A 23,592-nucleotide genomic window follows, 5' to 3' on the forward strand; every position below is an offset into this window, starting at 1 on the left:
AAGCCAGTTGAGTAGCACTTGAAATGTTTGGCTCTATGAAACCTGATATACTTATATGATTCTGTTTTCTTCAAGGTTGTGTCTTCCTGGTCGAATGTACTTATTGTAAGTCGCTTTGGATAAAAGCGTCAGCTAAATGCAATGTAATGTAATGTAATGAAAATAAATGGGGCTCAGAGCCTTTTTAAATCTTTTTTTCCTTCTAATTTGTTATTCTTTTCAAAATAACACACTGTTATTACTCACCAATAACACACAATTATCCTTGCTTTTATTTATTGGTTTAATTCCATAATCTCTGGCTTTTTTGGCGTCCGTCAGGAACTGAATTTCAAAATAAAAATAACCGGAAACAGACGTAGGCATTTCGAGCGATTACCCAAGATCCTCAGCTAGGGTTTAAGCTCGCTGATTGGATGTTTTAGCCGCAATGCATGCTGGGATTTGGTGTTTATATGATATGAAATCCGGAAAACATTTAAAAAGAATAAAATAATACTTAATTCCGAGTGCTCTTGCTTTTCTCTTTGAAAGTCATCACATAACGGCATTGTAATACACGGTTCGGCTGCATTAAATATTACAGATCTGCCGTAGTTCTTTATTTATAGAGCCCTGATGAGAAGACCTTTGGAAAAACTGAAGAAATGCCGCCGAAACTGAATACTTGACGTGGATCATAAATATATTCAACAATTAAACAACATCTTCAATTTCTCTTCACACAATACGTCTCCTTGCAATATCAACACTAATTCGGCTGACTTTTACATTTGATCTAATTCACAGATAGGTTATATTTAAACCATAACGGTGCACAGCTGATATAAAAGGACTGTAGTTTTTAAAGATATTACTGATTTTCTTTGAATATAAGAATGTAAATACTGAGTCTGAAATAGTATAGCAATATGCTGTACAATTATGTGTAAGCATGAATAAAACTACACATCTTCAGATGTTGTACAGTGTCCTACACTAATAATACAAAGTTATTATGGCTGTGTGTACCTTGTGGTTAAAGCACGTTATTGAATTCTTGTTTTTATGTGTTATATTTGATTACAAAAATATTAAGAGTACATACTTTCATAGGGGGAAAGTAGAAGGTCTGTGATATAAATATAGAATATAAAAAATCAAGACAATACTGTGATCTCTACAATAAAACAGTTAAGTGCAGGATGTACAAATATATTAATAGCAGGATGTGCAAAACAGACAAACGAATTAACCTTTATTTAAACATTAAATAATACTTTAGATTAAGGTCTTCTTTTAAATAAGAAAAAAACGTTGGGGGTATCTATCTACAGATAAATATTAAGTCTGACAAAGTACTTAACGTCTAATATATTGCTTTCCTGCAATGTTAACTATGTTGAAGCACTTATTTTAACTGATATTATACACATTAATTATACTCTTATGTAGATAGAATAAGAAATGTGCAGAATTTGACAGTTTAATGGTGGAGGTACACACATATTGATAGATGTCTTGTAATGCGCTGTTGAGGAACCTGTGACCCAAAATGTTCAGTCATTGCATAACTACACCGTAGTTGTGTATATGATGTCAATAAACCTTTGAAAATCTTGAAATCTTGAAAGGGATGTGCAAAATAGCCATAATATACAGTCTTTAATGAACTATTAGTAGAGAATAACGAGTAATGAATATACTTTATTACTCGTTTCCATTCATGTCAATTGCAGATAAATGTTTAGTCTTCTCAAGCATCCATCCATCTTCTCCCGCTTATCCGTGGTCGGGTCGCGGGGGTAGCAGTTCCAGCAGAGAGCCCCAAACTTTCTTTTCCCTGGCCACATCAACCAGCTCTGACTGGGGGATCCCAAGGCGCTCCCAGGCCAGCGAAGAGATATAATCCCTCCACCTGGTCCTAGGTCTACCCCTTGGTCTCTTCCCCGCTGGACGTGCCTGGAACACCTCCCTAGGGAGGCGCCCAGGTGGCATCCTAACTAGGTGCCCGAACCACCTCAACTGGCTCCTTTCGACACGCCAACTATCAAATATCTCTCCTGATTGTTGGCACTTGACAATCACCTTCCCTGAATTGTACTCAGGTGTAACTAAAGTCTGATTTAATGGTTGTTTATATTTCACATCATTAATCAGAATCTGCAAAGTAACTCAAATAAATGTAGTGATATCCATCTTGTATTGACAATTCATTTGTTTACCGTGTGTTTATATCCCCTGAGCCGTGTGATGGACTGTTTGAGAGTACTAAAGATTAAAGATACTGTCCCTTCTGACCCCTCACTTGTCTCTCTCTGTCTCCCCAGAGGGGGTGAGGCTGGTGGACGGCCCCGAGAGATGTTCAGGGAAGCTCCAGCTGAGGTCCACTGGCTCGTGGGCTTCAGTGTGTTCTGTCTCCTTCAGCTCAGAGGCTGCTCTAGTTGCCTGTAGAGATCTTGGCTGTGGGTTCGCAGATACTTTCCATGGGAGAGGTCTTGGCGCCCAATCTCAAATCTGGGGTCCGCTGTTTCAGTGTGAAGGCACAGAGAAGCATCTCATGGATTGTCCTTCCACTATGCTCAACGCCACGGAAACTGACCCAAGTGAATGTAGAAATACTTTCCTACACTGTGTTGGTAATTATCCCCTTTATTTTTGATGTTATTTTTAAATAAAAATAGTATTGTTTATGTTTCCAATGTAGTAACTAATTTGCATGTTACAGAAATAAAACCTTTCAAAAATACAACTTTAGAAATGTTTTATAATTTATTGTAGATTTGCAAGTTACACGTAACACTTTAAGATACACTATTCATACATATTGCCTTATATTATTCGAACAGAATGTGGGTAATCCCTTAACTCTCTTTTTTACTTTTTCAGAACGTCCAAGACAACCTTTTGCCAAGCTGTATACCTTTCAGGGGCCTGTTCATTACAAGAACAGAGAGCTTTTGAAGGGCCATCGCTTTGCCATCTCTTGCTCCTACGCTTCACCCTACAATGTTTCCTCCATCCGCCTCCGCTCCGGGGACGGCAGTGACCCCTCCTCTGAGCAGATTAAGGCCCCTAATCAGAATGAAGCAATCTTCCTCTTCCCTGCTGCAGAGAATTACCACCAAGGCACCTATCAATGTGACTACAACTTTGATTTCAGTCAAGAAATCTTCTCTGAGCCAGAGATAATGCACCTCACTGTAAAAGGTAAGCCTGATCGTCTCCATGTAGCAGAAATTATTCCACGGTCAACACCTTGTCTGTAGCTTTGTTTTAATGCTTTTTATTTATTAACAGAAGCCCTTTGTTCAGAATATAAACTCATATTTGTAGATATAGCATAGGTAAATCACAACAAAGAACAAAAGAAACAGCTGAAATACAAATATTAGTTACAAATAAAAACAAAATAAAAACAAAAATCCAATCAGTAATATATTTACAGATGAATTAGATAAGATAAGATAAGACTTTATTTATCCCGAAGGAAATTGTCGTGCCAGAGCAACAAAATACAATAAACAGCACAACAGCAAAACTGTACACTAAAAGTGCAGCAAAAAGAGCAATTAAATATCTACAGACAACATGAATTGTCTGATTTTTAAAGAATTAATTTGCAAATTATGGTGGAAAATAAGTATTTGGTCAATAACAAAAGTTCATCTCAATACTTTGTTATATGATGATGATGATGATGATGATGATGATGATGATGATGATGATGATGATGATGATGATGATGATGATGCATTTTATTTATATAGCGCTTTTCACAACTCAAAGACGCTTGACAATATACAATATACCCTTTGTTGGCAATGACAGAGGTCAAACGTTTTCTGTAAGTCTTCACAAGGTTTTCACACACTGTTGCTGGTATTTTGGCCCATTCCTCCATGCAGATCTCCTCTAGAGCAGTGATGTTTTGGGGCTGTCGCTGGGCAACACGGACTTTCAACTCCCTCCAAAGATTTTCTATGGGGTTGAGATCTGGAGACTGGCTAGGCCACTCCTTCGTTGCCCGGGCGGTGTGTTTGGGATCATTGTCATGCTGAAAGACCCAGCCACGTTTCATCTTCAATGCCCTTGCTGATGGAAGGAGGTTGTCACTCAAAATCTCACGATACATGGCCCCATTCATTCTTTCCTTTACACCAGGGGTCTCAAACTCAAGGCCCGGGGGCCAAATCCGGCCCGCGACTTCATTTTATGTGGCCCGCAAGAGCTTGCAAATAATATAATACGTTGATAATACGTTTATAATATGCCCATAAACTACATGTCCCACAATGCATCTCGTTTTGTGACATGCGCACTGAAGAGACTTGCAATTATTTGCCCTGGACTTCTGCTTTCAGACGTAGTTAATTACTAAGTTATTATCCTATCTGATAATAATCCAATTCAGAGGCAATAATGTAATATAATACATTATTTTATATATATATTATATATTTATTTTATATAGTTACAACCGGCCCTTTGAGTGCAACCTTTATGCGAATGTGGCCCGCGATGAAATTGAGTTTGACACCCCTGCTTTACACGGATCAGTCGTCCTGGTCCCTTTGCAGAAAAACAGCCCCAAAGCATGAGGTTTCCACCCCCATGTTTCACAGTAGGTATGGTGTTCTTTGGATGCAACTCAGCATTCTTTCTCCTCCAAACACGTCTAGTTGAGTTTTTACCAAAAAGTTCTATTTTGGTTTCATCTGACCATATGACATTCTCCCAATCCTCTTCTGGATCATCTAAATGCTCTCTAGCAAACTTCAGACGGGCCTGGACATGTACTGGCTTAAGCAGGGGGACACGTCTGGCACTGCAGGATTTGAGTCCCTGGCGAGCGTAGTGTGTTACTGATGGTAGCCTTTGTTACTTTGGTCCCAGCTCTCTGCAGGTCATTGACTAGGTCCCCCCGTGTGGTTCTGGGATTTTTGCTCACCGTTCTTGTGATCATTTTGACCCCACGGGGTGAGATCTTGCATGGAGCCCCAGATCGAGGGAGATTATCAGTGGTCTTTTATGTCTTCCATTTTCTAATAATTGCTCCCACAGTTGATTTCTTCACACCAAGCTGCTTATTGCAGATTCAGTCTTCCCAGCCTGGTGCAGGTCTACAATTTTGTTTCTGGTGTCCTTTGACAGCTCTTTGGTCTTGGCCATAGTGGAGTTTGGAGTGTGACTGTTTGAGGTTGTGGACAGGTGTCTTTAATACTGATAACGAGTTCAAACAGGTGCCATTAATACAGTTAACGAGTGGAGGACAGAGGAGGATCTTAAAGAAGAAATTACAGGTCTGTGAGAGCCAGAAATCTTGTTTGTTTGTAGGTGATCAAATGCTTATTTTACCGAGGAATTTACCAATTAATTCATTAAAAATCCTACAATGTGATTTCCTGGATTATTTCCCCCATTCTGTCTCTCATAGTTGAAGTGTACCTAGGATGAAAATGACAGGCCTCTCTCATCTTTTTAAGTGGAAGAACTTGCACAATTGGTGGCTGACTAAATACTTTTTTGCCCCACTGTAAATATGCACATAGTGTTGGTGTGGAAGTTCTCAGTTCCCTTTACTTAGGGGTGAAGAGTTAAAGAGTTTGATTGCCACTGGGAGGAAAGACCTCCTGTGGCGCTGTGTGGTGGTTATCGGTGATCTCAGTCTGTGGCTGAAAGTGCTCCCGTAGGAAACCAGTGTGGCATGCAGGGGGTGAGACCCGTTGTCCAGAATGCTGAGAAGTTTCCTCAGCATTCTCCCCTCCGACACCACTGCCAACAACTCCTGATCCACTCCCAGGACAGAGCCTGCTCTCCTGATGAGCTTGTTGAGTCTGTTGGCATCCGCTGTCTTCACCCCGCTGCCACAACACACTACAGCAAAGAAGATCACACTGGAGACCACCAAGTCATAAAACATCTGCAACATAGTGCTGCAGACGTTAAAGGACCCGAGTCTCCTGAGGAAATACAGGCGACTCTGGCCTTTCTTATATAGGGCCTCAGTGTTTTTACTCCAGTCCAGTGTATTGTCTATGTGGACACCCAAGTAGCTGTCCACAATGTCCACATCCATGCCCACGATGGTAACTGGGCTTGGGGCGGTACTCCACTTCCTGAAGTCAACCACTAGCTCCTTAGTTTTTGTGACGTTGAGCTGCAGATGGTTCTGACCGCACCACTCCACAAAACTGTCCACAACACTCCTGTACTCAGCTTCCTGATCTCTGATGATACAGCCCACAATGGCAGATTCATCAGAGAACTTCTGCAGATGGCAGGACTGTGAGCAGTGTCTGAAGTCTGATGTATAGACTGTGAACAGGAAGGGAGAGAGGACCGTGCCCTGTGGAGCGCCCGTGCTGCTCAATATAATGTCAGAGGTGTTATTCTGCAGCTTCACGTACTGTGGCCGAGCTGTGAGATAGTTGGTTATCCAGCTCACCAGTGGAGCATCCACCTGCATGTCCAGTAGCTTACTGCTGAGCAGGGCAGGTCTGATGGTATTGAAAGCACTGGAAAAGTCAAAAAACATGACTCTCACAGTGCTGCCTGCCTTCTCAATGTGTGTGTGTACTCTGTGCAGCAGGAAGATGATGGCGTCCCCCACTCCAATACGAGGCTGATATGCAAACTGCAGGGGGTCTAGTGATGGTGCGACCACTGTACGGAGGTGTTTAAGGACCAGCCTCTCCAGCGACTTCATGGCATGTGATGTCAAAGCCACCGAAATTAAATTAAAGCAAAGATTACAAATGACAAAGCAATGACTCACACAGTTCATATTTCGTCATAGGTCAAATATAACAGAGGGATGGTTTCACTCGTATACATACATACACTCTTCCTTTGTAAAAATATTTACAGTAACAAGCCATTTTCTGGCTACATTTATTTAACTGTCTTTGCTCTAACCTAAAAGTATAGTTAGCACTGGGGCCAAAGCAGAACAAAGCCAAAGCAGCTTTCATTTTTGACTTTCTTGCTCTCTCTGTATTCTATGGAAGCCAAATTCTGCCACAGGAAAGAAAAAAGTGTATCCCGCTAGTCATAATTATGACTTACTTTCTAATTTTCTGACTTATTTATCTCAGTGATATGGCTTACTATCTCCTTATTTAGACTTAAAATCTAATTATTATGACTTACTTTGTCATTATTTTTGACTTGTTATTACTATCTCATTATTTGGATTAAAGTTCAGTTCAATCAGGAGAGACTTCATTTTTTGTTGAAAGAACATTTATTGACACATGCACTTCACCCGACTGACATCGTGTGAGGTGTCTTCCATCTTGGGAGCGGACAGTGTTGATTCCAACCTCTCGGGAGACTTGACAGCAGATGAACTTAGTGAGGCCATAAGTAAGCTAAAGCCGGGCAAATCTCCGGGCCACAACAACATCCACCCGGAGTTCGTCACCCACTAGAGCACAACAACATCTGGCTGGTTCTGTGCATTCTTCTCGTCGTGCTACCGGAGGTCAAAGCTCCCAAAGATCTGGCGCCGCGCCTCCGTCATAGCTCTGCCGAAGCCAAATAAACCTGCGGAAGACCCCAAGACATACAGACCCATCTCGCTGCTCTGTGTCCCATTCAAGATCTTGGAGAGGATGATCCATAGCCGCATCGAGCCTGTGGTGGACTCACAGCTTCCACGGGAACAAGCTGGTTTTCGTTGTGGAAGGTCAACAGTAGACCAGGTAACGCTACTCTTTCAGGACATCGAAGACAGCTTCCAGGACAATGAGAAAGCTGGCATACCGCATATGACTGCCGCATATGACACCGTCTGGCACCGTGGACTCCACCTGAAGCTGTTGAGGACAATACCAGACCGGCATATGGTTAAGTTCATCATGGAGACGCTTACCAACCGCAGCTTTGTCCTCCAGACCAGACCAGGCTCAGAAGACTGAGGAACGGTGTTCCGCAGGGGTCGGTTCTCTTGCCGATGCTGTTCAACATATATGTACACGACATACCTGACCAGTGGCGGCGCCAGAGTATTTTTGTTGGGTAATCTATGGTAGGGCTAACCCACAGTGGTGGGGCTCAAGTCAGTATTTGTAATGTAATTACATACATGCTATATCGCACCCCTTGACAGTGAAACGCCACGCGTGAGGCTTTTATTAGCTTTTATTAGTCTCCTTTTATCAGCTAAATTACATCGAGAGCAACAGGTGTGAGTTAAACAATACAATAGCCTATTCTGCTAATTCCACGTTGTTACAACATGCTACGCAGCGGCAGAAACAAGAAAAGTTGGCATATAGAATTGACACGGAGAGAGAGAGAGAGAGAGAGAGAGAGAGAGAGAGAGAGACTACAGAGAGAGAGAGAGAGAGAGAGAGAGAGAGAGAGAGAGAGATACAGAGAGAGAGGACACACAGACACAGGTAAACAGAGAGAGACTGACACAGCACACAACAGGTGGCCTGTGTCTCTATTGTCATACAAAACACTTTTTCAAATGACCCATTATTACAAAATATATTCAAAACTGACTATTCACTCTTCAGGTGGGTCGTGTGACTCTGGCACCTGTTCGACTTGTACCTCAATGCGAGGGCGTTTAAGAACAAATCTATCCATCCGAAATATACAATTAATCCTAGAAGTTCTGCTGTCTGTCTGCAATTTACTCGGCGCGAGTTTGGGGACTTTTCACTGTGAACGTGACGTATCGACGTATCAGTAATGCATGACGCAGCAGACCCAACGTTTCGTTGCTCTGATTGGCTGTAGGTCTATTCAAATTGCATTCGGAGGCATTTTGATCTGACCGCGGCCGCGCTGATATTATAACGCCAGAGAATTTCCACACCTTTAGTGTTACTTAGACTATTCCTTGCACCCCTCTCGCATAAGCCCGAATGGTCTCAACCATATTGCGTCAGTAACGTGCACTTGTTGTTACAGCAGGATCAGTTTGTGTGTTGTGGACACGACCCGTAGATTTTCGCAATCTGTGTTCTCAACATGCTTACTTTAACATACTTTTTCATGGTCGGGCTAAGGTAGGGCTAAGCCATTTCTTGGTATGGCTGTAGTGTAGCCTACCCCAGCCATACCCTGGCGCCGCCACTGTACCTGACACATCATCCAGAAAGTACGGCTATGCAGACAATCTAGCCATCATGCTGAGACAACCATGGAAGATGGCCTTAACGACGACCTGGGCACCCTGGTAGCATACTTTCAAAGGTGGCGTCTACAGCTCAACATCGGTAAGACAGTAGCAGCGGCATACCATCTTAGCACCAGAGAAGCTAGGAGGGAACTTGAGGTGCGTGTCAACAATAAACGTCTGGAGGTCCAGCAAGCCCCGAAGTACCTCGGTGTGCGTCTGGATCGGACACTGTCCTTCAAACAACACCTTGAAGAAGTCAAGGCCAAGGTAACATCAAGGGTCGCGCTGAACCGCCGCCTCGCTGGAACAACCTGGGGAGCCTCTGCTAAGACGCTGCGAATATCAACTCAAGCCCTGGTCTTCTCTGCAGCGGAATACTGCGCCCCAGCCTGGAGCAGAAGCCCTCATGCAAGTAAGGTTGAAGTGGTCATCAACAACGCCCTCCGGATTATAACTGGATGCCTGAAGCCTACCCCTGAGTCCCTCTTGCCAGTTTTCGCGCCGGCCGGCCTCCGACGGGAGGCTGCCACCCTCGCCAGGAAAGCTCAAAAGCATGACTGGCACATCCTGCATAACACGACAATGAGAGCATCGCCTCTAAGTAGGCTCAAGTCAAACAAGGCAGCACAAGAGATGCTCAATTCCACCTCTGAGGACCTCTCCAGAGATGCATGGTTGCTTGGAAGCAGGAGTGGGAGATAGCCGGGCCCTCCCGCATGCATCGCTACATCTGGGACCCAGGAGATGGCGCCGACCTACCACACCGGCAATGGAGCACACTAAACCGTCTACGAACTGGGGTCGGTCGCTTCAAAACATCGATGAAGAAGTGGGGCCTGGCAGACAGTGCTGCATGCGAGTGCGGTGACCCTGAACAGACTGCCGAACACATAATCACCACCTGCCCTTTATATAGACCACCCTCGGAAGCCAGCCTGTAGTGGAGAGTTAGAGATAACGAGGGGTTACGTATGGTACCCATTGTTATATAAGCCCTCTATCAAACGGATAGTCTAGGTCAGTGGTTCTCAAATGGGGGTACACAGACCCCTAGGGGTACGTTGGAGTACTGCAGGGGGTATGTGAGATTTATTTTATGTTAATGAAAAAACAACATAAGTAATGCATTCAAACAAACTACTAATAGTAGATGAACTACTTTATTCAAAGGTTTACAGTAATTCTGGATAATAAAATGGGAAAATAAACGGGGTGCTCTCTTTTCCTCTCCCTCTCCTGACAGCCTGTCAGTCTTGTGCAGCTCGCTGAACCTGTAATAAGTGACCCGACAGTAAAGAATAAATATATGTATAACTAGTATAGCTAGTAGATAAACTAGCTAAGTGTGTTAGGTCTAACTCTTAGTGTATTTAATTTTGCTCCACTCAACGGTCTCTCACAGCGGCGGAGCTGTGATCATGCAGAGCTGCGTGCTCTCCGTCAGCAGCAGCTGATCTTATCCCTCTCGCGCGTCCGGTGAGACTTCACTCGCGTTTATGTCCAAATCTATCAGATCCAGCTAGTTCTAGCTAATGATATGACTGCCTGCTTATCAAAGGACACCTAAACAATAAGCGTTGCTTGGCAACGGCTTGTGGCTGCAAAGTATAGCGCAGCATTATGCATATGTTTATATGAGGGGTCAAAATCCCATGCTCATAAAATGCTCATATTTTTTTCTCTTCATTCCCATAGCCCCAACATAATTAAATATACCAATTTTAGGAAGAGTAACGAAGTTTGAGCAGTGTGGGTTTTATATGAACAGAGTTACACATGTTTCAAAACGCGAAGTGTAATAACTGCAGTTTGCCTCCCTGTCAGAATGACAAAGATCCTCAGTGAAGCACAAGCACATGTTTCTCTACATTGTACAACTTATTAAAAAGATCAGTTAAATGCAACTAATGTCGTCTCAGTGTTATTGCATGATGTTAAACTGGGTTTGCCATGAATTTAGTGATGGATTGTAAACATTTGAAATGTAGCATTTAAGTGTTTCTCAGTTACAATGTTGTTGTTTTAATAAATCAGACACTGATGGTGCAGCACTGTACTGTACCTCTTTATATAGGCATTTCTTCCTTAACAAATTGTGTTTGCGCTGATCAGGGGGTACGTGGCTGAACTTTTTTTTTCAAAGGGGGTACATTATTGAAAAAAGTTTGAGAATCACTGGTCTAGGTTATTAATTAATTTCCCTAATAGTTTCTTAAAATGCTACAATAACATTTGTAATTCGTTTGTAATCTGCCATGTCCGGTATCAACGTCTCTCAGCCACCGTAGAGTCGTGTCAGGTGGGCGTGTCATGTAGGGGGCGTGTCGTGTACCGTCGTGTAGGGGGCGTGTCGTGTACGGTCTTGCTGCGGCTGCAGCTAGACCATAATGACTTAACATGCATTTAAACCATAGATTTAAACAGTCCTTCGGCGCCACTCGATGACGTGGTATACTTGAAATAGTTGCTCTGCAGCAGTTTTACTTGCGATTGAGAAACGGCCCAGTCTTCCTGAAAGAACTTGCGCTGAGCTTCATTTTAAAATGTCTTATTATGTTTTAGACAGTATGCCATAATAATGAGATAAGTAAGTCATAATTATGAGATAAGTAGCCTAAGTCATAATGAGACAGGTAAGTCATAATTATGAGATAAGTAAGTGTAAATGTGTTTCTTCTCTGGCGGAAATGGGCTTCCACAGTATTCTCGACCTGGCCCAGGTTTGATTAATTGTACCCAGCTGGTGACTTTCAGATCTGGAGGATGTGAGGCTGGTGAACATGCAGAGCCGCTGCGCTGGAGCACTGGAGGTGCAGCACCAGGAGGAGTGGAGAGCTGTGAGCTTCCTGCATTCCTGGAGCCTGCGGGAGGCTGCTGTGGTGTGCACACAGCTGGGCTGCGGCACCCCAGTCTCCAGCAGCAGAGTCCAGCTGCCTGGTGCCGCCCGGCCCGCATGGCGCTTCTACTCCGACTGTGATGGCTCTGAAGGGGCACTGATGGACTGTGGCTCCGTGAGGAAGTGGCTCTCCTCTTCAGGCTCCACTCAAGTGGTCTGCTCAGGTGAGAATGGCAGTTTCAGCTCTAGACAACCTTCCACAGATTCATATTTGATGAAATTGCAACTGATATTAATGCTTTTATCATAAAATAGCTGTTCTACATGTATGGAGCTGTTGTGACAGCTAGCTACATCATAATTTTACATTAACTTGAATTAATACCATTGTTGCACACTTTGAAATAAACAAGACTTCCCGATTTAAGATAACATCCTTTTACTTCCGTCATTCATTCTGCGACATACAAAAGCACGGTCTAAAGAGTGATTCCTTTAACTCTTTTGCGTTTCACCTAAAGGACCCCTGAGCTGCCCTCTGTGCCTGTGTGCCTTTACTTCTTGTAACTGTTCTAGTGAAAGCTTCACCTATTTTAAAATTGGTATTGCACATGAATATCAGAAGAAGACAGGTTAATTAAATAAATCAGTTACACTATAAAAAAAATGGTATTGAACTAAACAGTGAAGAAGATACAAGCAAGCAAGCAAGCAGTGCTTTAATTAATCATACCACTGTTTATATGTTTATAATAATGATAGCCAGGTTTGTAAGAAATGGCCGAAGTGAGTCTCACTTTCAGCCCAGGGGCGAGGTGGAGGTTAACCCCGGTCTGACACCAACAGATGACGGTTCAGTGAAACATCACATCTATATTAACATAATACGCTAACTTGTAACACAGTAATACGCTACATGTTAACACTCTAACGTGGTCAAGAATTAGTTGTGAAGCATTCCTTGCAGACTGTGGCAAGGCAAGTTTATTTATATAGCACCGTTCAACACAAGGCAATTCAAAGTGCTTCACAAAAATGAAAGACATTAAGAGCATTGAGAAATAGTGCTGCAGAAACATATTATAAACTGGCAGTTCAAAAGAAAAGCTAATAAAATAAACATTAAAAGAAAAAATACATGGATAACATTTACAGTGCAGTTTAAGATGTGAATAGTTCAATTAAAAGCAGCGACAAAAAGAAAAGTCTTCAGCCTGGATTTAAAAGTAGTCAGAGTTGCAGCGGACCTGCAGGTTTCTGGGAGTTTGTTCCAGATATTTGGAGCATAATAACTAAACGCTGCTTTACCATGTTTAGTTCTGACTCTGGGGACAGAAAGCTGACCAGTCCCTGAAGACCTGAGAGATCTGGATGGTTCATCATTTAGCAGGAGGTCAGAAATGTATTTTGGGCCTAAACCATTCAAAGCTTTATAAACCAGCAGCAGTATTTTGAAATCTATTCTTTGACACACAGGAAGCCAGTGTAAAGACTTCAGAAAAGGACTGATGTGATCCACTTTCTTAGTGTTAGTGAGGACTCGAGCAGCGGCGTTCTGAATCAGCTGCAGCTTTCTAATAGATTTTTTAGTGAGACCTGTGAAGACACCATTACAGTGAAAAGGAATCTAACTTCGATACAACCAACGTTAATATCTTGGCCGTCTCCGATACCGAGCTCCGGTGCTGATAAGGCTCCGGAAAATGGCCGTCCAATCTTTTTAGGACTAAACCCCCCAGAATCTACACGCAAGATCACCTTAATCTGCTTAGGGGGCGCTTACAGCGTGGCCTCTAACACCAGCTGCCCGTCGTATCACTTATTTCAGGCACTAAAGCGTCGGTTCCCGACCGCTAGGATAGCAAAACGGAGTGTGTAGTGTAGTAGGTGTTGGTGGGCTGGTAGAACCCCAGAGCATCTAAACTGCCCCTGGAGGAGAATCCCCCTGTCGTTGGGAGACCCCCTGGTAATTAGGGCAGCTTCAGGACCCACAATCCCTAACCCCCAATATTGATCCCCAGTTCTACCAATCAAAACAATGCAATTGTAATATCAAACACAGCCAGAGTCAAACCTGCTGTCATATCACAGCAGTGACATCACCAGAGCATATGTCATATTTAAACATCAATCAAAACCACATCAACCACAGTAACCAATGTGAAACTATAGTTTAACCTTAGCAGGGTTTCTATTCCCCTTAAACAATTTAAATCCAAATGATCAACAAATGTCAGCCTTTTCCAGGGGAGGGTGTTCTTACCTCACTCTAAGACCAAGCAGATACCTTCAGAGACCACGAGAGAGACCAGGAATTGGGTCGAAATGTCCATCCATCCATCTTCTCCCGCTTATCCGTGGTCGGGTCGCGGGGGTAGCAGTTCCAGCAGAGAGCCCCAAACGTTCTTTTCCCTGGCCACATCAACCAGCTCTGACTGGGGGATCCCAAGGCACTCCCAGGCCAGCGAAGAGATATAATCCCTCCACCTGGTCCTAGGTCTACCCCTTGGTCTCTTCCCAGCTGGACGTGCCTGGAACACCTCCCTAGGGAGGCGCCCAGGTGGCATCCTTACTAGGTGCCCGAACCACCTCAACTGGCTCCTTTAGACGCAAAGGAGGAGCGGTTCAACTCCGAGTCCCTCCCTGATGACCGAACTTCTCACCTTATCCCTAAGGGAGACATCAGCCACCCTGCGGAGAAAACCCATCTCGGCCGCTTGTATCCGCAATCTCGTTCTTTCGGTCATGACCCATCCTTCATGACCATAGGTGAGGGTAGGAACGAAAATGGCCCGGTAGACAGAGAGCTTTGCCTTCTGGCTCAGCTCCCTTTTCGTCACAACGGTGCGGTAAAGCGACTGCAGTACCGCTCCCGCTGCTCCGATTCTCTGGCCCATCTCACGCTCCATTGTTCCCTCACTCGAGAACAAGACCCTGAGATACTTGAACTCCTTCACTTGGTGTAAGGACTCATTCCCTACTTGGAGTGGACAGTCCATTGGTTTCCTGCTGAGAACCATGGCCTCAGATTTGGAGGTGCTGATCCTCATCCCAGCCGCTTCACACTCGGTTGCGAACCGATCCAGTTGAAGGTTGCAGACCGATGAAGCCATTAGAACCACATCATCTGCAAAAAGCAGTGGTGCAATCCTTAGTCCACCGAACTGCAGACCCCCTCCACCATGACTACGCCTCGAAATCCGATCCATGTATATTACAAACAGGATTGGGGACAAAGCGCAGCCCTGGCGGAGGCCAACCCTCACCGGAAATGGGTCCGACTTACGGCAGAGGACCCGGACACAGCTCTCGCTTTGGGAGTACAGAGATTGGATGACCCTGAGAAGAGACCCCCTCACCCCATACTCCCGCAGCACCTCCCACAGTAACTCCCTGGGAACCCGGTCATATGCCTTCTCCAAGTCTACAAAACTGCTAGACCGGATAAGCGTACTCCCAGGCCCCCTCCAGGATCCTTGCGAGAGTAAAAAGCTGATCCGTCGGTCCACGACAAGGACGGAATCCGCATTGTTCCTCCTCAATATGAGGTTCGACAATCGGCCTGACCCTCGAGTACCTTAGAGTGCCTCTGTAATTGGCACACACCCTCTGATCCCCCATTTTGAAAAGGGGAACCACCAACCCGGTCTGCCAATCCTTCGGTACTGTTTCCGACTTCCACGCAACGTTGATGAGACGTGTCAACCATGACAGTCCCTCAACACCCAGAGCCTTCAACATTTCTGGGCGGATCTCATCTATCCGGCTTTGCCACTGTGGAGTTGTTTGACGACCTCAGTGACCTCCCCCCGGGAGATTGGTGTTGATCCCCCGTCATACTCCAGCTCTGCCTCTACCATAGAGAGCGGAGTTGACGGGTTCGGGAGTTCCTCAAAGTGTTCCTTCCAACGCCCTAACACTCCATCAGTTGAGGTCAACAACGTCCCATCCTTACTGTACACAGCTTGGATGGTTCCCTGCTTCCCCCTCCTGAGGTGTCGGACAGTTTTCCAGAACAACTTTGGTGCCACCCGAAAGTCCTTTTCCATGTCTTCTCCGAACTTATCCCACACCTGCTGCTTTGCCTCGGCCACGGCTGAGGCTGCTGCCCTTCGGGCCCGTCGGTACCTTGCAACTGCCTCGGGAGTCCCCCGGGATAACAAATCCCCGAAGGCCTCCTTCTTCAGTCGGACGGCTTCCCTGACCACCGGTGTCCACCAGGAGGTTCGAGGGTTACCGCCCCTTGAGGCACCTAAGACCTTGAGACCACAGCTCTCCGCAGCGGCTTCGGCAATAGAGGCTTTGAACACCGACCACTCTGGTTCAATGTCCCCAACCTCCACAGGAATGCCCGAAAAGCTCTGCCGGAGGTGTAAGTTGAAGGCCTCCTGAACTTGGGCCTCCTCCAAACGTTCCCAGTTCACCCGAACTACACGTTTGGGCTTACCAGGTCCATCCAGAAGCTTCCCCCGCCACTCGACCCAACTCACCACCAGATGGTGATCAGTTGACAACTCCGCCCTTCTCTTTACCCGAGTGTCCAAAACATATGGCCTCAGGTCCGATGATACGATAACGAAATCGATCATGGACCTTCTGCCTAGGGTGCTCTGGTACCACGTACACTTATGAGCATCCTTATGTTCGAACATGGTGTTTGTTATGGCCAATCCATGACTAGCACAGAAGTCCAGTAACAAACCACCACTCCGGTTCAGATCAGGGGGGCCGTTCCTCCAAATCACGCCCCTCCAAGTGTCTGCATCATTGCCCACATGTGCGTTGAAGTCTCCCAGCAAGATTAAAGAGTCCCCTTCAGGAGCCCCATACAGGACTCTTTCCAGGGTCTCCAAGAAGGCTGTATACTCTGAACTGCTGTTTGGTGCATAAGCACACACAACAGTCAGAGTTTTCCCCCCCATAACCCGCAGGCGTAGGGAGGCGACCCTCTCGTCCACTGGGGTAAACTCCAACAACGAAGCACCCAACCGGGGACTTGTGAGTATCCCCACACCCGCCCGGCGCCTCACACCTTGAGCAACTCCGGAGAAGAATAGAGTCCAACCCCTATCCAGAAGTAAGGTTCCAGAGCCGACGCTGTGCGTAGAGGTGAGCCCAACCAGATCCAACTGGTAACGCTCCACCTCCCGCACAAGCTCCGGCTCCTTATCCCCCAGAGAGGTGACATTCCACGTCCCCAAAGCCAGCTTCTGTTGCCCGGGTCTGGTCCGTCGAGACCCTCTGCTTTCACTGCCACCCTTCTGGCAGCACACCCGACCCCATCGCTGTTTCCCGTAGGTGGTGGGCCCGCGGGACGGAGAAGCGGAGGTGTTGCCCACGTTGCCTTTTCGGGCTGTGCCCGGCCGGGCTCCGTGGCAAGCCCGGCCACAAGACGCTCGCCGACGAGTCCTCCTTCTGGGCCTGGCTCCAGAAGGGGACTCCGGGCTTCCTCCGGGCCGGGTATCCTCACTTCCTGTGTCGTCTTTCATTAGGTCTTTTGAACTAATCTTAGTCTGGCCCCTTGCCTGAGACCAATTTGCCATGGGAGACCCTACCAGGAACACAAGGTTCCAGACAACACAGCCATTCGTTCATTCATTCATTCAATTCAATTCAAAACCTTTATTTATCCAGGTAAAATCCCATTGAGATCAATGATCTATTTTTCAAGGGAGACCTGCAGAGCATCAGGGCACACAAACCTCTCTACCACAGTAAGGTGCTGGTTCTTCAGGGAGGGTCGAAAAGTACAAACCGGTTTTTATCAAGGTTTTAACAAAAATAGAGGATTTACAAGAATAAAAAAATTATCAAAAGAAAGATACAAAAGTTTTACAAAGACACAAGGTCAAAGTACAAAATTAACAGGTTCACAAGTGAATCCCCTAGAGCGGTCTAAAAGAGCCAAGACCCAAAATCTAGCCTCAAAAAGTCCTCAAGCTCTCAATAGCCCCCGTTTCTCTTTACACATCATCTTTTATAGTCTCTTGCCTCCTCCCTCTCTGCATCAGGTGCTTTCCCCTTTTCTATCTTTGAGGGAGAAGGAGGTCACATATGTTCAACTTTTACTTAATGAACAATTACAAATGTAAAGCTAAAATTAAAACAAATAAAGACTTATAGTAATAATATGCAATTTTAACAAGAGGGGATATGAACATTTTTCATGAAAGCAAACATATTGTTAATAAATTAAAGTATAAAGTTTGCATATTTGAAATTAAATGTTTAAAGAAAAAACTTGATTCTAAACATGACATTGACGGAGACTTAATGTATTAACAGAGACAATAAGGACAGCTTGTCTCTAAGATTCGCTGGCCCAGGAAGTTGGTTCAAATCTTTGCGTAGTCCGCCTGCATCCTGACTCATTGTTGTCCTCAACCGTTGTAACCGTTGTCAAGGTGTCAAAAACCACAAACGCCTTCTTAGAATTGTGGTTGAAACTTTTATGCTTTGCTTTTGCTTGCAAGGTGTCAAAAACTAAGATGCATAATGTGCATAGGTCAAGAGTTCAAGATGTTCTGTCTGGTTTCACATGTCTGATAAGACATTATCGAGACAAACATCCTTTCCATCAAACCAGCAGATCTGTCAACAACATAGTCGAGTCTACTGAAGATAAAAGCATGGACAAGGAACCCCACATGTCATATTTGTCAACTCAGATGTGTATTTACCTAGAGACAACGTTTTTCCAGTAGGATTCAAACCAATTTAGAACTGTTGCCGAAAGTCCCACCCAGTTTTCCAGTCGGTCTAGTAATATGTTGTGGTCAACAGTGTCAAACGCAGCACTGAGATCTAATAATACTAACACTGAAGTTCTGCCACTGTCTGTGTTTAAGTGGATGTCATTGAAGACCTTTACAAGAGCAGTCTCAGTGCTGTGGTTTGGACGAAAGCCTGACTGGAACACATCAAAACAGTTATTTAAATGCAAGAAATTACTCAACTGTTGAAAAACTACTTTTTCAATGATTTTACCTAGAAATGGGAGGTTTGATATGGGCCTGTAATTGTTCATTACTCAAGCGTCTAGATTATGCTTTTTTAAGAGCGGTTTAATGACTGCAGTTTTCAGGGCCTGTGGAAAAACACCTGAGTGAAGAGACTACGTTTCTTCACTCAGGTGTAATCGTATAGTAAACAAGTAACTTGTTTACTATATGAAGTAGATCATGCAATGACATTTAAAAATAATAGCTTGTTGGAATAATATCAAGGCAGCAGGAGGAGGATTTCAGAAGTTGAATAATGTCCTCTAGGTTTTTATCATTAATCTGATGGAATTGTGTCATGGTGTTTGAATTGATGTTAAGTGGACACAGAGACAACACATTTGCTGTTCCTGATGCAGAGGCACTGACTGCTTGTCTGATGTTCTGAATTTTGTCAGTGAAGAAGGCACATTCATTGCACGCCCTGGTGGATAGAAATTCAGAGGCTACTGACACTGGGGGGTTAGTTAGTCTGTCGACGGTAGCAAACAAGGCACGTGAGTTGTGTGCTGCTTTATATTGTTCCATGCTCCCTGCTATGAAGTGCGTTACAAATGAAACTCATTATTATTATTATTATTGTTTTTGGTAATGATGTCAGAGAAGAAAGACTGCATTTTTAATTCCAAATTATAAAAGCCAAGTCTCTCTTTATAGATTTCAAAATGAACCTGGAGCCACCTGCGTTCAGCTTTTCGACACTCTCTTTTTTCTGTTTTCACGCTCATGGCCTTTCTCCATGGAGATATTTTCTTGCCAGACACTTCCTTTAGCTTGGTGGGAGCAATGGCATCTATAACATTTTACATTTTTTGATTTAAAATGATCTACTAGCTCATTTACTGAGATGTTAGCAGGGGCAAGTGTGGAAGAAACATTCTGAGTAAACATTTCCCTAGTATTTTCAGTTAAACATCGCTTTGTGGTTACCTCTTTTTGAACATTTGTGTGAACTTTGAGATAATTAAGTCCAGAGTGTGCCCCTTATTGTGCGTGGGCTCCGTCACATGCTGAGTCAGTCCATAGCTATCAAGAACACAAAACAGTTCTTTAGCCCCTCTGTCCTGGGGGTTGTCAACATGGATGTTAAAATCACCAACAATGACTAGACGGTCAAAGTCAATACACACTATAGACAGCAGTTCAGTAAAGTCATCAACAAAGCTTGCACAGTATTTGGGTGGTCTATAGATATTTAGGAACAGAGCTCGAGAGGAGCATTTCAGCTGAACGGCCACATATTCAAAAGAATCAAAGTTTCCATACGATGTCTTCCTGCATTGAAGGGAATCATTGAACAGAATAGCAACTCCACCCCCTTTCTTATGCATTCTTTCCTGACTCATAAAACTAAAGTTGGGAGGTGTTGATTCGATAAGAACAGCTACACTGTTATTTTGTTCAATCCAAGTTTCTGTTAAAAACATAAAAACGAGATTGTGCTCAGTGATAAAATCATTGATTAAAAATGTTTTTCCTGCCAAGGACCTGGCTTAGGCACTTGAAGCACTGTAAAAACAACAACTACAACAGTACAGTATAAACAACATCGTGTATCTGATACACTGTTCTTACCAAAATTACTTTGAATGGCTGTTGACTTTTCATCATTATTTTTTATTTTTGTCATATCTCCAGTTTTTGTCTTTGCCTGCAGACATCCTGCTTCCTCCCAACAGGCCTGTTATTTCTACGAGGGGTTACTATGACGACCAGGAGCGGGATGTGCTGCTCTTCAAGGGCCGCAGCTTCTCTCTCAACTGCTCCGTGGAGCCACAGTACCCCGGAGGTTCCTTCAGCCTCATGCTCACTGGCTCTAACCCAACCAGCTACACCCTGCCAGCTGTCAATCACTCTGCCTTCTTCAGGTTTGCTGCTGCAGAGCCCGCCCACCAAGGGAACTACAGCTGTGTTTATCACAACTATGTTTTCCATCAGAACTTCTCTGCTGAGGGCCAGAGCCTCTCTCTCATTCTTCAAGGTGGGAGAATTTGGTTGTGTAATTTTCAGTATTTTAACATAAATGATAAAATACATAAATATAAAAATAATAATTTATTGGATATGCTATACTATCAACTTGTATACATGACCATGATCTCATCCCATGTAGTGGACTACGATGTCATGCTGGATGATGGAGTGCTCAGAGAGGACGACAGTGAGGCCTGTGCTGGCAGACTGCTGATGTTGCAGGAGGAGTGGAGGCTGCTGAGCACAGGGTCCAGGCTCTGGGACCTGAAGCATGCTGCTCTGGTGTGTCGACAGCTGGGCTGTGGTTCTGCTGCTTCAACCAAACAGATTGATCTTCTCCACAACATGCTTGTGTCCAGATTCTTCTCTGACTGTGATGGATCAGAGTCTGCACTGATGGACTGTGGGTCTGTGCAGCTCTGGTTCTCTTCCACTGCGATTGAAGTGGTCTGCACAGGTGAGGCAATAACAAGTCTTAGTGAACAAGGTGGAAATAACTGATGGTGATTGGTTATTCTGTAGGACAGACAAAAGCTGTGAGGTTGGCCCTTCCCTTTTGGTAGATTTTCATTTTGAGATGGTCTCTGTGGAAACGTTGTTTACGTTTTAGCTTCTTACCTACCACCTGCCTTCTCCACCTCCTAACAGCCAACCTTTGTGGCTCCTACAATGGTAAATGTTGTTCATCAAGAACGTAAACTGGCAAGTTTCCCATGTAGAAGAAATGTAATAACTTGTTTTCGTGTATTTCTTGCATTTCGATATAACCTTTCTGTACCTTGAGTGGTACCTCTCTCTGTGTGCCGATGAGCTGTGCTGCAGACTTTGCATTGGCTCACAGAACAGTGGGTGAAACACTGAACTACCCAATGGCCGCCGCACAATAACTGCACAATAAATGTAATCTATCTTTGTCAATTCGAAAGCAACGTAAGTAACTAGTGTATAAATGGTCTCATCCAGAATTCAGCTTGTTGGTGGTGTGGCAGGCATGAGTCAGCCGGAGAAGCTGATACATGCCTATAATCATGGTTTGCTTTTTGAAAAGCCATTTTGAAACCAACACATTCTTACACACACACTACATTGGTAAAACCACACCTTGCATCAGTCTCTGAAAAACAATCTTTATTTCTTATTTATACTAGAAAATGGGTGTTTCTACACTCAATAAGACTATTGCAGGATCTCTGGGCATCATTTAACACAATGGCTCATTTTACCCCTGTACTTCTATACAGTGTGTTTCCATAATATTAAACATTAAAAAATATAGGTCCAATTTAGACCCTCCTTTTAGTTCTGGTTTGAGCTTAACCAAATCCTCAAACAAAACTTCTTGCAATGTGTTTGATAAATGCACCTGTATGCTCACCAGCAACTTGCTAACAGTGTCTGCTGTAAACTGCTCATTTAAAATATAATCTACAGTAGGCGTATTGCCTCAGGCTGATGCAATACAAACTTGTAATAAAGGATTACATAATTTAACATCAAATATTAAGTCCTACACGACCTTATTAAACAAATCTCTGACCTGTTGATCCAGTAGAAACCAGTGTGGATGAATGGATATGTTCCTCTAGCTCTGTCAGGCTGTTCCACACATTCATTCCTTGCCCTTCCTCCTGGGACACATTGCCAGGTTGTGTTAGATGTAATTCAACATGAACACTGTTATAAAGTACACTAAAACCATTCATTTCCCTCCAAATGTAAAAAGGTATTTCTGCTGTGCCTGCAGGCCACCAGGGGGCAGCAGGCCGGACATGAAGCTGGAACAGCGCCACCTTGAGGTTCCTCATGGAGAAGACAGACCTTATATTAGTTTCAATAGAACTCCAACCTTATGTGGAGGTTGTGTTTAAGAATGTTGTTGTATTATTTGATGCCATTGATTCACTTCAATGGAATGAGCTGTTATGAACCTAGCATTGCCTACTTGTATGGAGAATGTGAAGCAAATAATCTTACTCATATTTAATACATGGTATTGTCATGGACTTCATTTGATTTGGAAACATGTTCTGTAGGTATGTTCTTGTCAGAGTTACAGAGCCTCTTGGTGCTAACACTTAGAAAGCTTTGTAATTTCTGTTTTCTGTCAGAATCAGACAACTATAAGCAATATCAATGACTATTTACTGAAAATGGATTATAAGACTAGCTGAGTGCGAATAACATTCTGTGGCTTCGCAGCAGCTGGCCCTAGGCTCTGGAATAGTCTCCCATGTGAGGTCGGCCCAGACACTAGGGGTTTTTAAATCCTCACTAAAGACTTCTCTCTGGCCTTCTAGTCAGAGCGCAGTATGACACCTGACTATTCCCTGTGTTTTTGTTTTTTATATTTCCGTTGTAAATTATTGTCTTTTATTGTGATTGGAGTGTTTTTATTACATGCACTTTGGCTCGACCAAAAATCGCTTTTAAATGTGCTATATAAATAAATCTTGATTTGATGCAGCCAATTGTATGTTTTTGTTATTATGAACATACGATGGTACAACAGGGTATTTCAGTGTCAATGATCTGGGCTGATGCGCACTTCCTTTTGACCGTGTTGTATACACGCCCTTTTTGGCTGAAATAACTTTGTCGATATTGGAACGCACACGCATCCTACGAGTGAATCCCAGTTTATCTCTCTGTGACATATTGTGGTG

At 44.1% G+C, this 23,592-nt stretch overlaps 1 protein-coding gene across 2 annotated transcripts; it reads left to right on the forward strand.

The window, feature by feature from the left end:
* Positions 1-2,309: 2,309 nt before the first annotated feature.
* Positions 2,310-23,392, forward strand: LOC117551605 (deleted in malignant brain tumors 1 protein-like; the record flags this gene model as incomplete). Of its 2 annotated transcripts, none has more annotated exon segments than XM_034224527.1 (6): positions 2,310-2,618; positions 2,869-3,189; positions 11,873-12,178; positions 20,613-20,936; positions 21,069-21,386; positions 22,653-23,392. In XM_034224527.1, coding segments are annotated over 6 exon segments (1,628 nt in total), but the record flags the coding sequence as incomplete, so codon positions are not given.
* Positions 23,393-23,592: the final 200 nt, after the last annotated feature.

Source organism: Gymnodraco acuticeps, unplaced genomic scaffold (assembly GCF_902827175.1).
Source record: "Gymnodraco acuticeps unplaced genomic scaffold, fGymAcu1.1, whole genome shotgun sequence".
NCBI lineage: Eukaryota > Metazoa > Chordata > Actinopteri > Perciformes > Bathydraconidae > Gymnodraco > Gymnodraco acuticeps.